The sequence below is a fragment of the Cervus canadensis genome, chromosome 25, assembly GCF_019320065.1.
Source record: "Cervus canadensis isolate Bull #8, Minnesota chromosome 25, ASM1932006v1, whole genome shotgun sequence".
NCBI lineage: Eukaryota > Metazoa > Chordata > Mammalia > Artiodactyla > Cervidae > Cervus > Cervus canadensis.
The window spans coordinates 28,158,394-28,180,410 of record NC_057410.1 but is presented as its reverse complement, the minus strand read 5'-3'; the positions used below and the strand labels follow the sequence as shown (position 1 = coordinate 28,180,410).

The following is a 22,017-nucleotide window of genomic DNA, read 5'->3' as shown; positions in this document are numbered from 1 at the left end:
GAAAACAAAGCAAAACTTTAGTTCCACCCTGATGCTCCAGGCCAGTTGCATCTATCTGGGACTTATCACCCCCTGTCCAGAAACCTTCCACCCCCTACACCTGCCCAGAAGACTTATCACCCCCTGCCCAACTACAAATGTCATCTCAACAAAAGAATATTCAAAATATCCCGCCTGGTTAACGTTTCCCTTATCGCTTCCACAAAACTCCCTATAAATATGAAGCCTCCCTGATCCCTCTCGGTGCTCAGCCTGGTCGTTAGGCTGACCGTCGCCCCTCTTTGCCTGAATAAAGGTAACCTACTTCTGTTGAGGTCGTCTTTCCTTTTCTGCCTCGCCCGAACTATACCTTACAGAAAGAACTGATAGAAAGAAGGAAAGGTGATGAATGGGCATCTGTAGATGGGAAAAATGATGAGATGTTTTTAAGGCTTTTTGAATTTCAATTATCAGTGCAACATTCACGTGGAGGTGCCCTGTGGTCAATTGGAAACCTCAGAGATGAACTCATTCATTCTCTTAACATTGCTCAGTGCCTACTATAAGCCAACACTGTGTCAGACACTTCCTAGCACTAGAGAATTACCTCAGAGAGCCCTGAGCCATCGGCGCACCCCTCCTCAATGTCCCCAGCCCTGAACACACAATAGCATGGCCCAAGCAGCAGGCCCGCCCCCCCCCACCCCTCCCGCTTCCTGGAGACCCCACCCACCTGTTCCAGGCCTGAAATAATGGACAGAAAGATGCACACATATGATGGAAACTAGATGACTTTATTTTAAGCACAGATAGCAAGAAAGAAAGAAGATTTGGGAAAGGAAATGACGAACATTAAAGAGTGCAAGGGAAAGAAAGGTGGGAGGGGGACTTAGGTGTTGCCCTCTTCATGGGATCAGAGAGCCCAGAATCCTCAAATAGACTACATCCATGGATCACTCCTCCCAGCAGACTCTCTCAGCTGTAGGCAGGCAGGAGACAAGGAGGGAAGGAGGGGATTCCCACACAAGAATTGAGAAGTGGACAGTAGAGAAAGTGAGTCAGAATGACGGGTTGCACATGGTAGGGTTGGGCAGACGGGCCAGCTGGGAGGCTCGGAGAGGGTGAGATGGGCTGGGGCTCGGGTGCCTCCTCAAGTCCTGCCAACTCAACACTTCTTACAGCTGCTGCCACAGGCTCCCACCCCAGAGGACCTGATGCCACTGGTACGGGTGACTGATAGGTCACCACATACAACTCCACCCCGGGAGCTGCTCACACCTGCACAGAGACAATAATGGTAAGTCAGAACCTTTGGGGGTGGCGGGGAGCTGGTCCCAAAAACAACTCCCTCCCTAACACCCAGTAGGATGTCTCTGGATCATCCACATCTCCAGGGAGAAAGACAATCTGAACTCCCGTGTGGTCTCAGGACTCCCATCTTCTGGATGGGAATGACCTCAATCTTTCTTAATCTATTCTTCTGTACCTGGTTTCAGGAAGACCTCCATGGGGACAACCACGCTGATAAAATACCTGTTTTGATCTGGAACAAGATAACTGGAGTATGGACAAGTATGTTTGGACAAAGAGAAAGTCAGAGCTTCCTATGATGGGGAAAATAAGACTGACACTCTAACAGGCCTGGGATGAAGTATTATTCCACTCATAACCTGTCCACCAGCTCCCTCTTTGTAATTGTGTGGCTGCTAATGAATGGAACTCCTCTCCCTGGGTCTTTTCACCCTCAGAGCTAAGACATTCTTCCCACTATCTCACTTCAGTGTCTCCCCTTCAGGGCCCAAATTACTCACTGACATTCACAGCGTTGATGCCTTCACACAGCCTGATGTGGGAGAGAAAAGAGCATTAGGACTGGGTGTTAGTTTCTGACAACGATCCCAGAAGTCACATAGTCACCCACTCTGAACCCAGTCACCTAAGGAGCCACCCAAGTCCCTCCCCAGAAGGTCAGAGGAGGTCTGGGGTCCAGCACCCCTAGAGGCTCAGCATCTCCCCAGCTCTGTTCCAAGAGAACACAAGGGGTAAGACCTCCCAGGTCCCTCTAGGAAGAGGGTCCTACTACAGGGGGGCTGCCCCCAGGACTCCAGCTTCAGACTGCCTACCCTACTCCTACTGACTGGCTCTACCATCTACAATCCAGTCTCCCTGGGCCACAAGCTTTTCATCTCTCTAATCGAAATGTATTTTTCTATTTGCCCTTTCAGTTTGAGGCCATTTTTATCCTGTCCCTTAAGCAAGGGTGTTCTGACACCAGCTCCTAGCAGTTAGTTCACAGATACTGTTTTGTACATTTCTAGCCAACTCTGCATGAAATCACAGTGGTAGCTTGAGCCCAGTCATGACAGAAGTATTTATACCACTAAAATACACAAATGTCATACATCATAGACTTTTTATTCCCTCAGAGAACCAGAAAACTACTGTCCCTAACCAAATGATGTAGGAGCCCATTGGAAATCAGATAGTGGGCTCAACTGAGACTGTCCTCCTTAGCCTCTCCTTGGAGCAGAGAGGGAGTCAAAAAGGGTTCCAAGATGTGAGTAAAAGAAGGAATGGGGAAGTAGTAGAGGGGAAAAAAATGGACCAGGTCTATGCAATTGAGGCCCCAGCTGTGCAGAAGGTACCCACCTCTGTTCCTCTCCCTCCAGCAGGCGTCTGTATGTGGCAATCTCGATGTCCAGGCCCAGCTTGGAGCTCATTACCTCCTGGTACTCCTTAAGCAGGCAGGCCATGTCCTGCTTGGCCTTCTTCAAGGCTTCCTCCAGCCCCGCCAGCTTGCCCTGGGCATCATTAAGGGCCGCCTTGCCCTGCTGTTCCGCCTGGGTCACTGCGGCCTCCAGCTTGGAGTTCTAAGGGCCCAGGAGAGAACAAGGTGGGTTATGGTCCCTGGGTCTCTGTGTCCATTTCCTGGATGTGTCCAGTCTCTCCACCCAGATGAGATCACCCCAGGAACAGACCTCTCCCCTTCATCAACTGGGGCTCCCTGAGGGGCCATAACCTAGGACTCAAGTCATACAAATGGGTTGCAGAGTGAATGGTGAGATCCAGCTGGGCACACACACTGCCTCTGGGATCCTGGATGGGCCTCAAAAAAATCCTACCTGGGACTTAGCATTTTCAATCTCAGCTGTCAGCCTCTGGATCAGGCGGTTGAGCTCATTGATCTCCTCCTTGGTGCGGCGCAGGGTCTCCCCATGTCGGATCACCGTGGCCTTGATCTCCTCACACTGGGAGAGGAAGCAGAGAGGCTCATGAAACTCAGGACAGGACCTCCCACACATTCAGGACAACGTAGATGATTTGCAGGTTGTCCAGTGCTCAGCCTGTGCAACCATACACGGCAGCCCTGCCTTCCTACCCCATTGAGATGTCAATACTTTATCTACCGTCCCTAAGGATCAGAATCCCCAGACAAAGGTAGCCTTTTTTAATATACACCTTGAATCCCTCCCAGCACCACGTCTAGGAGGCAGGTGTCCTGGACCACTCACCTTGCTGCGGTACCAGTTCTCAGCCTCAGCCCGACTGCGGCTGGCGATTTCATCATAGTGAGCCTTGATCTCGGCGACAATGCTGTCCATGTTTAAGTACCGGCTATTATCCATCTTGACAATAACTGAGGTGTCTGAGATGTGGGCTTGCATGACTCTCAACTCCTGTGGGGCCAAGAGTCATTCACATTACATACACCATCCAGAGCCAAGTAGAACAGAGTTCACATTCCACCTTTACACACACACACACACACACACACACACACACACAAGACTACAATTTCCAAAACCCTCACGCTTGCAGGCACCCCTGTCTATTTCCTCTGTACACAGGCTGGCCTGGGAATCAGGAGGACTGAGTAATGTCCTCTCTGCTGGTGCTCACCTCTTCATACAGGGTCTTCAGGAAGTCCACCTCCTCTACCAGGCTGTGTGCATTGGCCTCCAGATCTCCTTTGCGCACATAGAGACAGTTAACCTCCTGGAGATAGAAACACACAGCAGTTCCTGGTCATTGCAGAGGATTTCCAGGGGGGCTCCACTTCTCCCAACCCCATCCCCAGCCCTGCAAAGCAAGTCATATGCATAGATCAGGAAGTCAAGAATAAGGGAACTAAGGTCTCCCACCAACTCTAGCAAAATGTCCTGTGTGACTTTAGAAAGTCCTTCCATCTCTCTAGGCCACTCTATAAAGGAAGAGCCAGAGCATTCCTGCCCTGTAGATCTCCTAGAATGTAAGAAGGGAAATGCCCTTCTATCGGTTGGAATAAAATATAAGTTTATTAACTGAACAAGGGCATACTGATGCCCTGAGGGCTACCAGACTCCCAGGAGACTATCCCACAAGCAGACCTACTCACCTGCTTGATTTTGACAAGCTCATTCTCTGCCGTGGTCCTCAGGGTGACCTCCTCTTCATACCTCCACAAGGTAAGGTAATTTGAAACAAGAGATTTAGCTAGTAATGGAAAGGAGGGCTCAACCTGACCCATCACATCCACCCCCCAGGATATCTGAAACATCCCTCTCACCCACATCTTAATTACACATTTCTCTAACTGAGACATGATTCACTTTAAAGATAGTGGTTTTGTTATTACTCAAGCATAATAAACTGCCTGGAAAGGTGGACGGAACTAGTAACTTGAACCAGTGATTATGAACAGTGGAGGAGACATAGTGTCATTTCTTTGTACCTCCAGTACCTAGCACAGTAAAGCAAAAGAGTAAGTGTTCAGAACAGACTTATGGGATGGGTGGATGGATGGATGGATGGATGGATGAACAGGGATATGGTCCCTATCCTAAGAAGTTGATAACGCAATAGAAAAAGGTTCTTTGCTGACATTTCAGCTTCTCTTCATGTGTCTTCCTGTCACTGCCTTTAAAGCTGACAAAAGTAAAAAGTGAGTTAATGAAGAAATAAGTTTCTAAAACCAGTGTGCTCAGTGGGTCCCCAGCTGTCGTATCATGTCAACCCTTCTGAGAGAAGTGGACCTTCCCAAATGCACTCACTTCTTCTTGTAGCCCTCCAGCACCTCCTGCAGGCTGTGGAGCTCGGAGGCCAGCCTCCCGCGGTCAGCCTCCACGCGCTCAGCCTCCCGCCTCAGCGTCTCGATGTAGCCGTTGAACAGGGGCTCCAGGTTGCTCTGGCAGCAGCGCTGGTTCTGGTAGAACTGCCACTTGGTCTCCAGCAGCTTGTTCTGCTGCTCCAGGAAGCGCACCTGCCACCCAGAGGAATAGTCACTCAGACAGCCATAATCCCAGCATCCTGCAGGATCCACCCCCCAAAACTTCCGCCGATTCCTTTCCCCCTTCCCACCCCAACACATACATGAGGATCTCTGTCACTGAGATGGCTGCAGATCTGAGTCCACGTACCCATGATCAAGTGGAAAAGTCCTTTCTCATGCCTGGCTTCACTGTGCCAGGGATCAGAATCCCTTCCCAAATGACCAAGCTTTCCCCTGGGAAACCTTCCCCAGTTAGGTCTCCTGCTGGCCCATTCCTGTCTGAAGTGAACATTAAAGGGAAGCCTCAGCTGGCCACAGGGTTCAATGTGAGAGTGTGTGAGTGAGTAAGAGTCAGAGGGGGATGCGGAGACAGGGTGGGGGCGGGGGACAACGAAGCATTCCAGGCAGCACTATCCCCAAAGGTGACCCTATAGTCTTATTTCTATTTCTTTTTTCTTCTGTTTCTATTTCTGATGTAAATTTCATATGTGTCCTATGGGGGACGGGGGTCTGTGTCGCCTCCCTCTGACATGCAGTTCCAAGCCCATTCTTGTCTCTCTTGTACATTATAACAGTGCTATCATACCAGGAGCCCCTGCACTATGCTCACATCTCTCTGGTCTGTCTGTGCCCTGGAAGTGTGTCCATCTCCTCCATCAGACCCGGGGTTCATCTGGTCCACATCTCTCCTGCCCCCTGACTAACCCTTCAGTGCCTACCCAGGAAAGAAGGTTCAGGAAGGGTGTGACCAAGGACACCCACCTTGTCAATGAAGGCAGCAAACTTGCTGTTGAGGCTCTTGATCTGCTCCTTCTCCTGGTGCTTTATGCGCTGTGCATTGGGGTCGACCTCCAGGTTGAGGGGCGTGAGGAGGCTCTGGTTGACTGACACAGAGGTGATGCAGGGAGGGCTGGGGCCACCAGAGCGATACCCGAAGCTGCGGCTGCTGGAACCAGCACGGAAGCCCCCACAGACACTGCGACTGCTGAAGCCCCCAGTGAGACCGCGGTAGCAGGAGATGCCGCGGTAAGGAGCAGCCGTGATGCAGCAGCGGCTGGGCCTGGGCCCGCAGGCCGAGGTGCAGCTGAAGGTGCGACCAGAACCGTACCTTTGAGTGGTCACACAGGAGCTGGAATTGTGGACTCCACTACGGGAGCTAAAGCAAGCTGATCCACAGGTCATAGTGGCTCAAGGCAGGAGGAGACGAAGCCAGAGGAAGAGGAGAAGTGTTCTGAGCTCTCCCTCACTGTCTGTGCCTTTTATAAACCCAGACACCTGGCACTGTCTGCGTCACCACATGGAGTAACCTTCTTGTCACCTTTATGGGCTTGGGGAATTTCTCAGTCATTTCTCCTCTCCTGGGATAATATCATCAAGATGGGGCTTTGGAAAATCCTACACTCAGGCAACTCTGAAGCCTTGGCAGAATTTTTTCCATAGTTCAAGGCCTGAGGGTGCCAAGGAGCCTAGGTCAACCAAGGTCTGGGGACTCTGCATTTTGTGAGATAATTGAGGAGAGGAAGGGAAGCCGGGTTGGGATGATGGTTTTCAGGTCAGCTGGACTCATAACCTCCGACTTTTAGTTTGGATCACAAGATGCGCTGAGACAAGGGACAAAGGGTGGGCCTGCCTGGGATGGGAAGATTGGGGTGGACCTTGACAGCTTTGAGAGCAAGAGCCTTCCAGGGGCTTCACAGGCAGGGTCTTGGGGGCCAATTCTTCAGGGCAACCGATGACACTTGACCCTTGGCATGGCCAGAAGGAGATTGTGTTTACTCCCACCAAGACATGGAAAGCCAATCACATAACCAAAAAAAGTATTTGTTCAGCCACTTCATGCTGGGGGATCCATGAAGTGGGTAGATGTGTGTGAGCAGTGTGGTGTGAGAGTTCAGTATCTGAATCCCTAAAACCCCCTCTGTCCACCCACCTCCATCCCTCTTTGTGGGCCTTCAAGATTCCTCACCCACACCTAACAGAGTGTCTCCCTCAACTAGACCTTAAGTACAAGGCCACACTCCCCCAGACAGTCTCTTTCAAAGGCCTCCCTGTTTTCTCGAGCATTTTCAGAAGAGCTTCTCCAATAAACTCTGAGCCTGGACTGAGTGGTGGGACCTGGGATCCATTCCAAGAAACTTCAATGGGCAGGAAGCCCCAGTTCCCAGACTGGAAGACAAGGCAGGCCCAGGGTGGGGGTGAGGGGAGTGGGGAGGCCAGGATGGTTGGAAGGGAAGGTGCCTGGGGCAACCAATGAGCCATAGAGGGGAAATGATAACAACAATAATAACAGCTGATATTTATTGACCACTTACTATGCACCAAGCATTGTATTAATGCTTTACATATACACTCACTTTATCCATATCACATCCCCAGATAAGTTTTATTATCTTCATTCTAGATACAAAGGAAACTAAGGCTCAGAGAGGTTATGGAATTTTCACCCAGATTGCAAGGTGCAGAGCCCAGGCTTGAACCCAGGTATGTCTGATTCCAGAAACACTTTGACCATTATTCCATGGAGAAAAAAGAGGTGTGTCTCTGAAATGGGCATGCTGATGTTCAAGATGTTTCATAAGAATGCTGTGGGTTACCAAAAGTAGACACACACACACATCCCCTCCATGTACTATCCCCACATCCCATTTGCTTATACACGGTGAATATGGCCTTCTCCCGGTCAACTACCTCTCACACTCAGCTTGACAGTCTAAGCCCACCTTACCCATCCACCATATTCACCAAACCCCTGCTTCCTTTCCCCCTAACCTCATCCATCCCGTTTTCCAACCAAAGCGGACTCGCTGCCAGCGGTTCCTCCCACATCCTCTGGCCTCCCTTGCTTTGCGTCTTTGCTTAGACGGTTCCCTCTGCCTGAACCTTCCTCCCATCTCTCTTCTCTGTACATCCAGCTCTTCAGTGTTCTTCATCCCCAACCAAGCTGTCATTTCCTGCAAGACCATGCCCTGACCTCTGGCCCAAAGGCCCTGGAGGCTGACTCTCCCACCGAGTACCCTGGCATTAAAGCCAGACCCCCTGCAGCCTTGTATTAAAGTCCTTTGTGTGTGCCTGCCCAGCGTGGGGACTGCAGACTCCTTCCAACTCTGAGCCTGGCTCCTGTTGGGTACCTATTTGCTCCCTGCCTTAAATCGGCTCCAGGGGCCTATGGTGGGGGTAGAGACACGACACCAAGATAGAGAGACACGACGCCAAGATAGAGAGCTAGCTTTCCATCAGTTAGCTCTCTATCTTTCCAGACCAGGCACTGAACCTGTGTCTCCTGCATTGGCAGGTGGATTCTTTACCACGGAGCCCCCTGAGAAGATGGAGAGTTAGCTTTCCATCAGTTGACTGGTGGGTTGGAGATAAAGGGGGCAAGGGAACAATTTCTAGAAGATCTGGCTGAAAATGGAGCAGCCTCCCTCTTCCTCATCACTCTGACCACCAACCCTCTTTATGGGGAAGTGTGTCCTTGAATGTATCTGACATCAGAGCTGGGTCAGGAATTGGTACTGACACTTGGGGGACCACAGTGCTTTAGTCATTAAACCTGTCATTTCCATCCTTCTGGTTATGTTAGAGAGCACAACTCCGCCTGCAGCCCTCTGGTCTCTTGGAACTTTAAATGCACTTAATTATCAGTGTGAACAAAAGCTGATTATCAACCTCCTCACTGATTGTGATAGCACAGAAAATCTGCTCCATCCATCCACCAAAATGCAGAAGGAAATCCAAGCAAGCATCATGAAAGTGCTTCTGTAAGTCTAATTTAAATCTTTAAATTAAGGAAATTAAATACTTTGGGGTAAGTTCATTTCCTCTTGTGAGGGAGATACCAAGGGAAAACTTCTTCAATACCAATTTATTCCCTAAAGAAAATTGGAGTAGAGGGCTTCCCTGGTGGCTCAGTGGTAAAGAATCCACCTGCCAATGCAGGAGACACAGGTTCAGTCCCCAGTCCGGAAAGATCCCACATGCAGAGCAACTAAGCCCGTGTGTCCCAAACTACTGAGCCCACTTGCTACAACTAGAGAGTAGCCCCTTCTCTCCACAACTAGACAAAAATCCGCACAGTGACGAAGACACAGCAGAGGCAAAAATAAATAATTTTTTAAAGAAGAAAGAAAACTGGAGTAGAAATTCATAATCCTGAAGCCATTAGTCACACAGCTGGAGCTGGGAGCAGAAGCGCAGACACTGGAGGTGGGCTCCGTCTTCTACAGAGTATGGCACTAAGGTTACACTGAAACCCCTGCAAAATCAAAGCTGGACCAAAGGGATTCAGGTCTGCAAGAGAATTGGGAAAGACACCAATGGGGGCAGCGAGGCACTCCCTAGAAATGAGACACCAGGCAGCCAAAGCCAGGCATGGCTGGCCAGGGTGACCTCTGGTGTTCCAGGATTTAATTACCCCCTTGCATAATAACAAGTCATATTTAAAAGCAAAGGAAGCTAAAGATGATTTGCGTGTTTCTCTTTAATGCTAGCTGCTGAGTTCACACTCTGGTTTCCTCTGTCTGTAATTGGACACATAATTAACTACCATTATGACGGCTTGTAGCCTTCTAGGGTTGGTGGCCATGAGCAAGCATCAGTTGAGAAAAGGCTTTGGATCAGGCCGATTTCTCTTAGACCCCAAAACCTAGCAGTCTGGGCTCCTGCCTCCATGAGGACTTAACTCTCATTCAGTCCTAAAGACTCAGACCCTTGAGTCTTGGTGGAGGGCTGGGAGCCTCCTTCCAGATTCTGACTTTGCCCCTTGATGGACCCTTCTGTGCTTTACCTTGGTTTTTTTTTTTTCCCCCATTTATTTTTATTAGTTGGAGGCTAATTACTTTACAACATTAAGTGGTTTTTGTCATACATTGACATGAATCAGCCATGGATTTACATGTATTCCCCATCCTGATCCCCCCTCCCACCTCCCTCTCCACCCAATTCCTCTGGGTTTTTTTTTTTTTTTTATCATTATTTTTATTTATATGTTTCTGGCTGTGCTGGGTCCTTGTTGCCACGAGGGCCTTTCTCTAATTGTGGGGAGCGGGGGCTACTCTCTAGTTGCAACAAGTAAGCTCAGTAGTTGTGGTTCTCAGGCTCTAGAGCACAGATTTAACAGTGTGGCGTACAGGCTTAGTTGCCCCATGGTATGTGGGATCTTTCCGGACCAGAGATCAAACCCGTGTCTCCTGCATTGGCAGGTGGATTCTTTACCACTGAGCCACCAGGGAAGCCCCCATGTTTGATCTTAAATAAGCCATTGGTTCACTCTGAGTTCACTCTGAGTTCACCTTCCTAATCAAGTAAATTGGCACAGTAATTCTGACCTCGGAAGAATGCCCTGGGGGTTAGATGAAATAATGCAGTATAAATTCCTCACACATTGTATGTGCGTGTGTACTCAGTCACTTCAGTCATCTCCTGCTCTTTCCGACCTCATGGACTGTAGCCCACCAAGCTCCTCTGTCCATGGGATTCTCCAAACAAGAATACTGGAGTGGGTTGCCATGCCTTCCTCCAGGGGCTCTTCCCAACCCAGGGATTGAACTCGATTCTGTTGCGTCTCCTGCATTCCAGGCAGATTCTTTAACTGCTGAGCCACCCAGGAAGCCCACACATGGTAGGTACTCCATAAATGCAAACTCCCTTTCTCCTTGCCAGTAGAGTGGAGAGAGGTATGAGGGGTGGGAGTGGAGGATCCAACCTTACTAGGTGAGGGGCTATGAGCTGAGTTCTGACAAAGAGAGGAGAGAGAGTTTTTGTCCCAGGGGAAACAGGATGAATGGCAAATTAATAATAGAATAAACAGAACAAACAAACAAACAAACATTTATAAAGTTCTTATTAAGAGCTAAGTAGGGCCCTAAATATACCCTGTCCATTGTGCTGCCGCCGGTGCTGTTAGGATCCCTGTTTTGCACATGAGGAAGCTGAGGTTCAGAAAGGTTATTCACCTGTCCCAGATCATGACAAAAATTTTCAGAACTGACCTCTAAGATGCCTCTCCTTCAACACACACACACACACACACACACACACACACACACACACACTCACACACACACAGACCTCGCAGAGCCGCCCAGGCAACTAAGACCAAAGCTTCCCAGCCTGCAGGGCGGTGGCGCAGGCTGGTGGGGCCAGGGGTGCCTAGCTGCCCAGTTTGGGACTAGAACCAATGCCCCTGCGCTTCCCGGCCCCGTCCCGGCCTAGGGCCGCGGCTGCCCGGCCCCAGGCCCGCAGCGCACGGCGGGCGAAGCTGAGCAGGCGCTACCTGGCCCCATAAAGCGCGCGCGGGTGGGAGGCGAACGCCGTTTTATGGAGGCAGTCGGGAGGCCTGGTTCACTTTAATTCCGGCTCGCAGAGGCGCGCAGCCCGACCTCCAAGCTCATAAACGAGTGGGCCGCGAGCTCCCCGACTCCGGGCCGCGATATAAGGCCCATGGTGGGCTTCTGGGTCCAGCCGCCCTCTACCACCGCCGCTCGCCGCCACCGCACCATGTCCTGCCTCTCTTCGCGCGTCTGTATCCCCGGCGGGGTCCGAGCCTTCAGCTACGTCTCCGCCTGCGGACCTCGGCCCAGCCGCTGCTGCATCACGGCCGCCCCCTACCGCGGCATCTCCTGCTACCGCGGCCTCACCGGGGGCTTCGGCAGCCGAAGCGTCTGCGAGGGCTTCTGCGCCCGGTCCTGCGACCGCAGCTTCTGGTACCGCTCCGGCGGCGTGGGAGGCCCCAGCCCTCCCTGCATCACCACCGTGTCAGTCAATGAGAGCCTCCTCACGCCCCTCAACCTGGAGATCGACCCCAATGCGCAGTGCGTGAAGCAAGAGGAGAAGGAGCAGATCAAGTGTCTCAACAACAGGTTCGCTGCCTTCATTGACAAGGTGGGTGTCCTTGATCACACCCTTCCTGAATCTTCCCTTCCTGGGTGGGCACTCAAGGGTTAGCCAGATGGGCAGGAGAGATGCGGGCCAGGTGAGCCTCCAGGCTGATGGAGGAGATGGACACACTTTCAGGGCACAGACAGACTAGAGAACTGAGTCTAGAGCAGGGGCTCCTGATTAGAGCACTGTTACTATATACAACCTCTGTCCAGACAGGCAGGGTCCCCACAGACAAGATCCACCCTTCCTGAACCTGGAAGTCCTGGCAGGACCTGAGAATTTACAGGCCAGTCTCTCCTGGAAATTCATTCCTGGTGGCTCAGTGGTGAAGAATTCGTCTGCAATGCAGAAGACCCTGGTTCAATCCCTGGGTGGGCAAGATCCCCTGGAGTAGGAAATGGCAACCCACTCCAATATTCTTGCCTGGAGAGCAAGAATACACAGAAGAACTACACAAAAAAGATCTTAATGACCTAGATAACCACGATAGTGTGATCATTCACCTAGAGCCAGATATCCTGGAGTCCAAAGTCAAGTGGGCCTTAGGAAGCATCGCTAAGAACAAAGCTAGTGGAGGTGATGGAATTCCAGCTGAGCTATTTCAAACCCTAAAAGATGATGCTGTGAAAGTGCTGCACTTGATATGCCAACAAATTTGGGAAACTCAGCAGTGGCCACAGGACTGGAAAAGTTCAGTTTTCATTCCAATCCAGAAGAAAGGCAATGCCAAAGAATGTTCCAACTACCGTACAATTGCACTCATCTCACACACTAGCAAAGTAACACTCAAAATTCTCCAAGCAAGGTGTCAACAGTATGTGAACCGAGAACTTCCAGATGTTCAAGCTGGATTTAGAAAAGGCAGAGGAACCAGAGATCAAATTGCCAACATCTTTTGGATCATTGAAAAAGAAAGAGAATTCCAGAAAAACATCTACTTCTGCTTTATTGACTACACCAAAGTCTTTCACTGTGTGGATCACAACAAACTTTGGAAAATTCTTCAAAAGATGGGAGTACCAGACTACTTTGCCTGTCTTCTGAAAAACTTGTATGTGGATCAAGAAGCAAAAGTTAGAACTGGACATGGAACAACAGACTGGTTCCAAATTGGGAAAGGAGTGTGTCAAGGCTATATAATGTCACATGCTTATTTAACTTATATGCAGAGTACATCATGCAAAATGCCAGGCTGGATGAAGCACAAGCTGGAATCAAGATTGCAGGGAGAAAAATCAATAACCTGAGATATGTAGATGACACCACCCTTATGGCAGAAAGCAAAGAAGAACTGAAGAGCCTCTTGATGAAAGTGAAAGAGGAGAGTGGAAAAAGTTGGCTGAAAACTCAACATTCAGAAAACTAAGATCATGGCATGCGGTCCCATCACTTCATGACAAGAAGATGGGGAAACAATGGAAACAGTGAGAGACTTTATTTTCTTGGGCTCCAAAATCACTGCAGATGGTGACTGCAGCCATGAAATTAAAAGACGCTTGCTCCTTGGAAGAAAAGCTATGACCAAGCTAGACAGCATATTACAAAGCAGAGACATTACTTTACCAACAAAGTTTCATCTAGTCAAAGCTATGGTTTTTCCAGTAGTCATGTATGGATGTGAGAGTTGGACTATAAAGTTGAGCTCCACAGAATTGATGCTTTTGAACTTTGGTGTTGGAGAAGACTCTTGAGAGTCACTTGGACTGCAAGGAGCTCAAACCAGTCAATCCTAAAGGAAATCAGTCCTGAATATTCATTGGAAGGACTGATGCTGAAACTGAAGCTCCAATACTTTGGTACCTGATGCAAAGAACTGACTCGTTGGAAAAGACCCTGATGCTGGGAAAGATTGAAGGCAGGAGTAGAAGAGGACGACAGAGGATGAGATGGTTGATGGCATCACTGACTGATGGACTTGAGTTTGAGCAAGCTTCAGGAGTTGGTGATGGACAGAGAGGCCTGGTGTGCTGCAGTTCATGGGGTTGCAAAGAGTCAGACACCACTGAGCAACTGAACTGAACTCTCCTGGAAATGGGGAATGAGGACTGTTGATATTTTATGTGATAGTTTTAAATGTTCCATTGAAGCATTAAATAACATCGAAACACCTGATGAGAAAATTCATCTCTTTAATTTATTAATTTAATTTATTTAATTTGATCCTTAAGATCAAATGGGGGAAATCTCATTAGGTATTAATATGTCTTTAATATTCCTCTAATACTTGCTACCCTCATGCTTTTAATGAAAGAGAGCAAGCCTCAGTGTCAAAGCTGTCTGGGGCAACAGTTTCAGCTAGAATTTTATGCTTTCTGTTTTCCTCTTATGTATGCCTAGTGATACCGGTTTTACAGCTACCATGCTAATATAGTTACCCCTTTAAGCCCCGTTTAAGTGTTTAGTGAAATGCTAACCAAATCCATTTGTAGATAAATCATGAGTAAAACAGGCAAAATCCTGAAGTTGGCCTGTGAAGGGTTCACGTTTGAGAATCACTGCCACCAGAGTAGTCCTTTGAGTGCAATAGAGGAGAAAGGAGATGGGGAATTACGGCAGGACCGGCCCCAGCCCCCACCCACATTCCCTGAGAGTGGGTGGCAGAGCAGGAGTCCAAGCCTGGCTCTTCCAGGCTCTCCAGATCCCTGAGGCTAGAGAGTTCAAAGTTTGGGGCCCAGCTCCCCTACCCCTCTCGAGCGAGAGCTGGCCCACTTCAGCAGGCACTCTATCCTGAGTGTGCTGGAGCTCACAGCCAGGAAAGGTGGCCAGGGAGTGAAGCAGAAAGGCTCCTGGCCCAGGAGCAGGCAGTATGGGCTCTGTGTCCAGTTCTCCACTGATTCTCTCTGTGATGCTGGCCAGTGGCATCCCCTGTCAGCCGCAAAGCTCTGCTAGGTGCAGTGTGTGTGCTGGCCATGACTTTGAAAGGAAACGCAGGGATCAAGACAGGCAAGCAACTCACCACCATGGCTTGAGCCCTGCCAGCTAAGACCCCCTAAAATGATCCCACATAATATCAGCAGTCCCCTTTCCCCATATCTGGGAGCTCCACGGGGATTGCCCAGCTGCATTCATCGGGTTGGATGAAAGGATACCAGGTCTATAAAAGGCAAGGCAATGTCTCAAATCCAGCTAAAAAAAATCTGAGAAGGGGAAAACTGGAGATCAGGGAGCCTGGTCCTGTTTGCTGATGTCCTTTCTGGTGGCACAGTGATTGCTGCTGTCACATCTTTCCAGTTTGAATGATTTCCAGCAGAGGTTTGCATGCTTTACTTCCCTACATCCCCCACCCTCCCTATTTTTGAAAATCATCCCCCCTTCACATTACCTGCCTGGCTTCTAGACACATAACAGTGTGTGTTTCATCACACAAGAATGTGTGTCTCCTCACACAAGAGTGTGTGTCTCCTCCACCAGGCCTCTTCAGACCCCAGCCATCCTACTTGGTGAGAAACTGCCCCCTCCAACCTCCCTCCCCAGCTAGGAAGCCCCGCCCAGGCTGACCATCCATTCAAGCCCCAGGCTGGCCACTGGGGACAGAGCTCCCCTGCACTGGTGAGGGTTAGAGCGAAAGGCTTTCCTCTTACTCTAACCCTCTCAACCCTCCTCTACACTCCTTTCCTCCAGGAAACCTTCCCACCCCAACCCAACCCAGCACAACCCATATGCCCTTCAGTGTCTCACTCACCCCAGCCAGGCCCAACTGGACAGACCCTCACTCAGATCCGAGCAAGCAATCAGGAAACAAGGAGTCTCCAGCTGCCTCCTAAGGCCAGGAGAGCCCAGCAAGGACGATGCCATCCACCCACCCTCTGCCTCTGCACACCTCGCTGTGAGCTCTGGTTCTCTCGCTGCCTGCTCTTGCAGGAGGGCTGGGCTTATTGGCTCCTTTCACTGTTTCTCCCACCTCCACACCACACCAGGTGTGCTGCCTGGAGCAGCAGAACAAGCTGCTGGAGACCAAGCTGCAGTTGCACCAGGGCCGTGAGTGCTGCGAGAGCAACCTGGAGGCTCTTTACGAGGGTTACATCCAAACGCTGAGGCGGGAGGCTGAGCATGTGGAGGCTGACAGCGGGAGGCTGGCCGCACAGTCCAACCACATACTGGAGGCACTGGAGGGCTACAAGAAGAAGTGAGTTCATCGGGGAGGAGGCTGTGGAGAAAGGAAATGGGGTGAGATCAAATAGGATAGATTTGGGTTAGACCCCTAGAAGAACTTTCCACTAGGAAGTAGAGAGTGACAGAAAGCCTGTGGGGAAATTATTTTCTTTTCTGAGATGGGAGAGGAAACATTGGTGAGTCTGTGCTTCTCCAGCCACCTCATCATTCTGTGTTTATTTTATTTTGATTTATCAAACATTTATGGAGCATTTATTCTATGTTCCAGGTGTTGTGTTGGGCCCTGAAGAGGGGTAAGGATAAGAAAGTCAAGAGGACAGGAAAGGGGTACACCTGAACTAGATCAGGGTGCCGCCACCACCACCAGGGAATTAGCTTCATGAACAGAAAGGAGGCCTGCAAAAATGTGCATGGCACCCACCCTACCTCTGAAACAGGAATAACAGTGGGTGACATGGCTGGTTTGAGTGCCCAGAGGAGAGGGATGGATACTTTTTGATTCCATGGCCACATCCAAAAGATCCAGTTCCTGGAAGGTGTTTGCCTGAGCCTTCCTTCTCTTTGCTTCTCTTCAAACCCCAGCCTATTGAAACTAGCCACTGAAACTTGTGCACTTTTTGTCCCCAGGTATGAAGAGGAGGTGGCCCTCAGGGCCACTGCCGAGAATGAATTTGTGGCCCTGAAGAAGGTGAGTGGCCCCAGAATACACATCCCACAACTCAGAACCGTGGACAGAGGTGGAGGGAGCACTCTGTGATTCAGTGAAGCTAAGTGACTTCCCCAGAATCACACAGCCCAACCTCTCCCTTATTTCTTTCTCCAAATGTCCCAGTGCTCCCTGAGTGGTCCTGGACTTCAGCACAGTGCTTCAAGCAGGGCAATCTTCCACCATCCAAGCTAACTCCCACCTGCCCAATGGCTTCCCACCTCCTCCTGCTCTGAGCCTGGCAGAAAACAGGCACTGCATAAATTTTTGTGAACAGAACAGCACCTGAATGCTTGGGGACGGCTCCATCCTTGGCCGGCAACGGTTGGGAAATGCTGGCATGAACAGAGCTGTCACTCCTCACCTCTTAGGACTTGACTCAGCAACACCGCCCTCAGTACACTGAGCCACAGACCAAGCAAGGGTCTCGCCCTGAGTCACACTGGTTTGGGAGCAGAGCTGATCCCTGGGATGACTTCTGACCACACATCTCTAGAATTCTTTCCATAACATTCCAGAGCAGGGAGAGGTGGATCATCGTTAGAACCGAGCTATTTTATATCAGATCCTAAGTTTCATGATAGTGCCTTCTAGAGGGATCATCCTAGTACCAAGGGGAATGCCTGGAAATATCGGGACCCCCTCTCTCACCCAGACCTGCTCTTGACCCCTCAAAATGAGTAAGGGACTTCACTAACACCATGACACCAGGCACCGGAATGAGCAGCTAAGGAGGGTCCAGGGAGTGCACCCTCCCTGGTGGGGAGAGCTCTGTGCTGTCTCCCCACTAAGACTCTTGCTCCTCCTTCTCCCTTGAGGATGTGGATGGCGCCTACCTCCTTAAGTCAGAGCTGGAGGCCAACGTGGAGGCCCTGACCCGGGAGACTAACTTCCTGCGGCAGATGTATGAGGAGGTGAGGGGCCACAAAGCAGCTGGGAAGCAAGGAGGATGGCAGCTAGACATTGGAAAGTACTTGCCACCATTTGGCTCCTGAAACTCTTGGTTTGGGGACACAGGGCAGAGTTGAGGGACCCGAGGCAGGTCTACTGTCAGAAGGTGAAAGGCATAGCTTCGTGTCTTATCTGCCAAGCCCAGACAAGCTGGTGCTCCCAGTTAGTGTGGTAACAATGATCACAAATTTTAAGTTCTAGTCCTAGATCCAAAGGATCAAGACAGGAGGCCCTGACTGAAGTCAGGTAAGCAGGCCTCAGAGCTGGACTCCTCTCAGCCTCAGGACTCTGGTCCTGAGGAGCACTGAGAGGTTCCAGGGTTGCAGGGGAGATGTCACCTTTGAATTGGAGTTTCAGACAGTGAGGCTGTAGAAGAAGCAGGGGCATGGGACAGGAAAGGAAGTGAGAAAGCGGGCTGCCTGGAGTGGGGCTATGGTCCAAAGGGCTCTTAACACTCCCCCACTTCCCCTCAGGAGCTCCAAGTTCTCCACGCCCACATCTCAGACACCTCGGTCATTGTCAAGATGGACAACAGCCGGGACCTGAACATGGACGGCATTGTGGCTGAGATCCAGGCTCAGTATGACGACACTGCCGGTCGCAGCCGGGCCAAGGCTGAGTCCTGGTACTGCAGCAAGGTGAGTGGTCCAGCACTCCCTTCCCCGAACAGGGATGCTAAAATCTGAAAGCATTAGCGGGGTGGGGAGGGATGCTGAAAAAGCGTTGACTTTTGTCTGGGTGGGCAAGGGAAGGACAGACAGCTCTCGGGATGGGGTGCAGATGTGCAAGCTGTGGAGTTCAGTCGGATGACACGTCCCGTGTTTCATGAGCATCTGTGCTTCCCCCCAGTGTGAGGAGATCAAGGCCACAGTGATCCGGCATGGGGAGGCCCTGCGCCGCACCAAGGAGGAGATCAACGAGCTGAACTGCATGATCCAGAGGCTGACGGCCAAGGTCGAGAATGCCAATTGCCAGGTACAGGGTCCTGGCCCACCCCTCAATGTAGAAAGAGAACAGGGTTGGCCTGAGACAGGGAGATTGAAGTCAGACATCTTGCCAAAGTGTGGGAAAATGAGCAATGTGAAACTTTAAGCAAGTCCCCTCCATAGACAATGCTCTCCATTCCCCCTGAATGTGGATTGGGGGCGGGGGGGGGGGGTTCTGGAGGAGAATGGGATGACCTGGTCTTTCATGGTCTCTGAGGCAGAATGAGGCAGAGGAAATATCACAGTCTGAGGGGTTGGAAACCTATGCTCTCAAACCAGCCCTGCCACTAGCTCATCCCGTGATTTGGGAGGCAGGGGGGCCATTTCACCTCTCTGGCCCATTGTTTTAGGCCAGTGATCACACACTGAGTTGTCCCCAGAGATTAGTGAATCAGTGAAGCAGGCTATACCAAAGGCACTAGGGTTCGGTAAACTGGAAAGCACAATGGGCAAAGCTCATCAGATCAAACTGCGACAGACCCTTTGGAAAAGCAGGCCCAGTGTGGCCAGATCCTCTGATTTTTCAAGACAGGCCAGGAATGTGGGTTTATACGTTAAATTTCAAAAAGTTAAGGACACTGTGCTGACATTCCCCAAGAGCACTAATTTGCAACCCCTGAGCTAACAAACCAGTAAGGGCCCTTCTTCTCCTGACAGTCAATGGCCAGTGGATACCTGTTCTCTGACCCTAAGTCCTAAAAGAGGAGCCTTAATAACCTTACTCTCTGCCCCAGAACGCCAAGCTGGAGGCTGCAGTGACCCAGGCTGAGCAGCAGGGTGAGGCGGCCCTTAACGATTCCCACTGCAAGCTGGCAGAGCTGGAGGAGGCTCTGCAGAAGGCCAAGCAGGACATGGCTTGCCTGCTCAAGGAGTACCAGGAGGTGATGAACTCCAAGCTGGGCCTGGACATTGAGATCGCCACCTACAGACGCCTGCTGGAGGGCGAGGAGCAGAGGTGAGGACCACATCTGTGCAGAGGATGTCTCTTCACTCTCCAACCTGTGTTCAGAGCCAGGAACATGTCTGCATCTTATTTACATCTAATTTGCATCAAGATTATTTGGAGGAGGGAATTTGCTGGTTCTGCTCTCCCCAACTAATTTTTGTCTCTTTCTTCTCCCCACAAGGTTGTGTGAAGGCATTGGAGCTCTCAATGTCTGTAAGTAATCTGTACTGTGGGTTCTGAAATAAGAACCTGGGGTTCCTGGTGGGCAAACTTTTTACCAAATGGCCAAATAGTAAATATTTTAGACTTGGTGGGTCACACAGTCTCTGCTCAACTGCTCTGCTTGTTGTAATGTGAAAGCAGCCACAGCCATAGCAATACTTAATAGATGTGATTAGGTTTCAATAAAACTTTATCTACAAAGACAGGAGGGCCTCAAGGGGCCACAGCTTAAGACCCTGAAAGGAAGGAGGGGGATGTGGCAGTGAATGATTATAATTACTTAAATAGCTGTTCCTGCCTATGGAGGAGGGCCTGGTCTAACAGTTTATCTACGATTCTTGAGGTTGGACTACAGGAAGTAGTGTCCAGGTATGATGGTGTTTGAGGGGGAAGGAGGAATAGAATGGAGGGAAGGGGCTCTGAACAAGAGAAGAATGGGTGGGGGGACTCTGGCCAGCATGCAAGAGCCTCTGACGACGACCTTGCACGAGGACCAAGCCACATCCTCCTCGCCCCGCAGGTGTCAGCAGCTCCCGCGGCGGGATCATCTGCGGGGACCTCTGCATGTCGGGCTCCCGGCCGGTGACGGGCAGCGTCTGCAGCGCCCCCTGCAGCGGGAACCTGGCGGTGAGCACCGGCCTGTGCGCGCCCTGCGGCCAGAGCAGTGGCAACAGCCGCCTGGTGCGCTTTGCATAGCGCCTTCGGCTTTGTAAATTCCCCGCTGGGCAAGCCAACCGTACCTGCCTCGGGCGGCGGCGGGGCTTAGAGCTTCTGGAGCTAGCCGGCTTGACCTGTCCCAACGGCTGCTTTCTCCTCCTGCATCTTTCCTCCCGCTTGTCTCTTCATTTCTTTCAGGGAGAGGGGCGGGCTACTCGCCTCCACCCCCCAGAGTCAGAATGACCGGTTTCCTCCAGCCCTGGGCAAAGAGCCCATCCTGACTCGGGCTGCTCTGGGTACTTGGACGCCCATGGCTTCTAAGGGACAGACTGGCCCCAGGGCCCCTCCAGTGCCTCCTAAGCCCTCCCACGGTGCCTGAGTTTGCGTCCCCGGGGTGGGAGGGCCAACTTTATGTCCCGCCTCCCTCCCACTCTCTCCCTTGTGCTTGGTCTCTGAGTTTCCAATTAAGCTTATGACTCGAATATAACGCTGAGAATCTCCTACACATGTGGACTGCCAGCTCCGTTTCTGCCCTCTTCCAAGGGAACAGAGGAACTGTTCTAAGCAAAGAGGGAGAGAGGGCTGTCTCTAAGGTACCCTGCCGCTAGGACCACACTGTACATCTTGAAGGGTGCCTGGGGGTGTCCTACAGCCCCTCAAGTCCAGACACACGGAGGCATAGGGGGAACTGGGAGGGAAGTGAGAGGGGCTGCAGGGACGAGTGGTAGCCAGCAGGAGAAGGGTCTCATCACATGTGGCCGCTGAAAGACCAGTGGCCCACTTCCTCTCTTCCCTCACTCCACTCCCGCCTCAGTATATGAAAATTCCTGACCATAGGATCACATACACAGCCTTCACCTCTTCCCACAAACCAACACTCCCTAGATAGTCCCCTCCAACCCTGTCCCCACACCCACCACCACATCACCTCCAGGGAATCCCAGTCAGAGACCTCCTACCTCCTCTCCAGTACCCAAGATATGAGCTGCTGTTCATCAGAGGTGGATGCCCCCAAGCACAGACCCCCAAACACCCCCACACTCACAGACACACACACGTCAGAGAACCCGACATGTACAGACGTCCCATCAAGCAGAGCCTTAACATACCAGTGTCCTCCCCAACCCCCACCCCATCAGGGATCCAGATCCACAGCCCGTCTCTGGGTGAGGGGGGTGAGACAGCCACCTACCAGGGATCCAGACTCTGGGACCCCCTCACTCTAAAGTCCTCCCAAATGCACACAGTCCTCCTCCCACTGCCGTCACTTCCACAGAATCCCAGAACCCCTCCAGGACCTCAGACACACACCATCCAGAGCCCAGAGCCC

The 22,017-nt window shown here is 51.1% G+C and overlaps 2 protein-coding genes across 3 annotated transcripts; one reads left to right on the top strand and one right to left on the bottom strand.

The window, feature by feature from the left end:
• Nucleotides 1-764: 764 nt before the first annotated feature.
• On the bottom strand, nucleotides 765-15,849 carry LOC122427391 (keratin, type II cuticular Hb1-like). Of its 2 annotated transcripts, none has more exons than XM_043446828.1 (10): nucleotides 15,789-15,849; nucleotides 5,990-6,585; nucleotides 5,010-5,218; nucleotides 4,355-4,415; nucleotides 3,880-3,975; nucleotides 3,492-3,656; nucleotides 3,102-3,227; nucleotides 2,629-2,849; nucleotides 1,791-1,822; nucleotides 765-1,257 (listed from the first exon to the last, which is right to left on the bottom strand). In XM_043446828.1, the coding sequence occupies exons 2-10, from the start codon at nucleotides 6,407-6,409 to the stop codon at nucleotides 1,145-1,147; spliced, it is 1,443 nt and encodes a 480-aa protein (XP_043302763.1). In that variant the 5' UTR covers nucleotides 6,410-6,585; nucleotides 15,789-15,849; the 3' UTR covers nucleotides 765-1,144. The 2 variants fall into 2 exon arrangements, with proteins under 2 accessions (XP_043302763.1, XP_043302765.1); XM_043446830.1 differs by lacking the exon at nucleotides 15,789-15,849 and having other exon boundaries at nucleotides 5,990-6,336; nucleotides 6,394-6,409.
• Nucleotides 11,621-20,830, top strand: LOC122427386 (keratin, type II cuticular Hb3-like). Its single transcript, XM_043446824.1, has 9 exons — nucleotides 11,621-12,106; nucleotides 16,024-16,232; nucleotides 16,847-16,907; nucleotides 17,744-17,839; nucleotides 18,350-18,514; nucleotides 18,726-18,851; nucleotides 19,597-19,817; nucleotides 19,990-20,021; nucleotides 20,551-20,830. The coding sequence occupies exons 1-9, from the start codon at nucleotides 11,666-11,668 to the stop codon at nucleotides 20,724-20,726; spliced, it is 1,527 nt and encodes a 508-aa protein (XP_043302759.1). The 5' UTR covers nucleotides 11,621-11,665; the 3' UTR covers nucleotides 20,727-20,830.
• The last annotated feature ends 1,187 nt before the right edge of the window (nucleotides 20,831-22,017 follow it).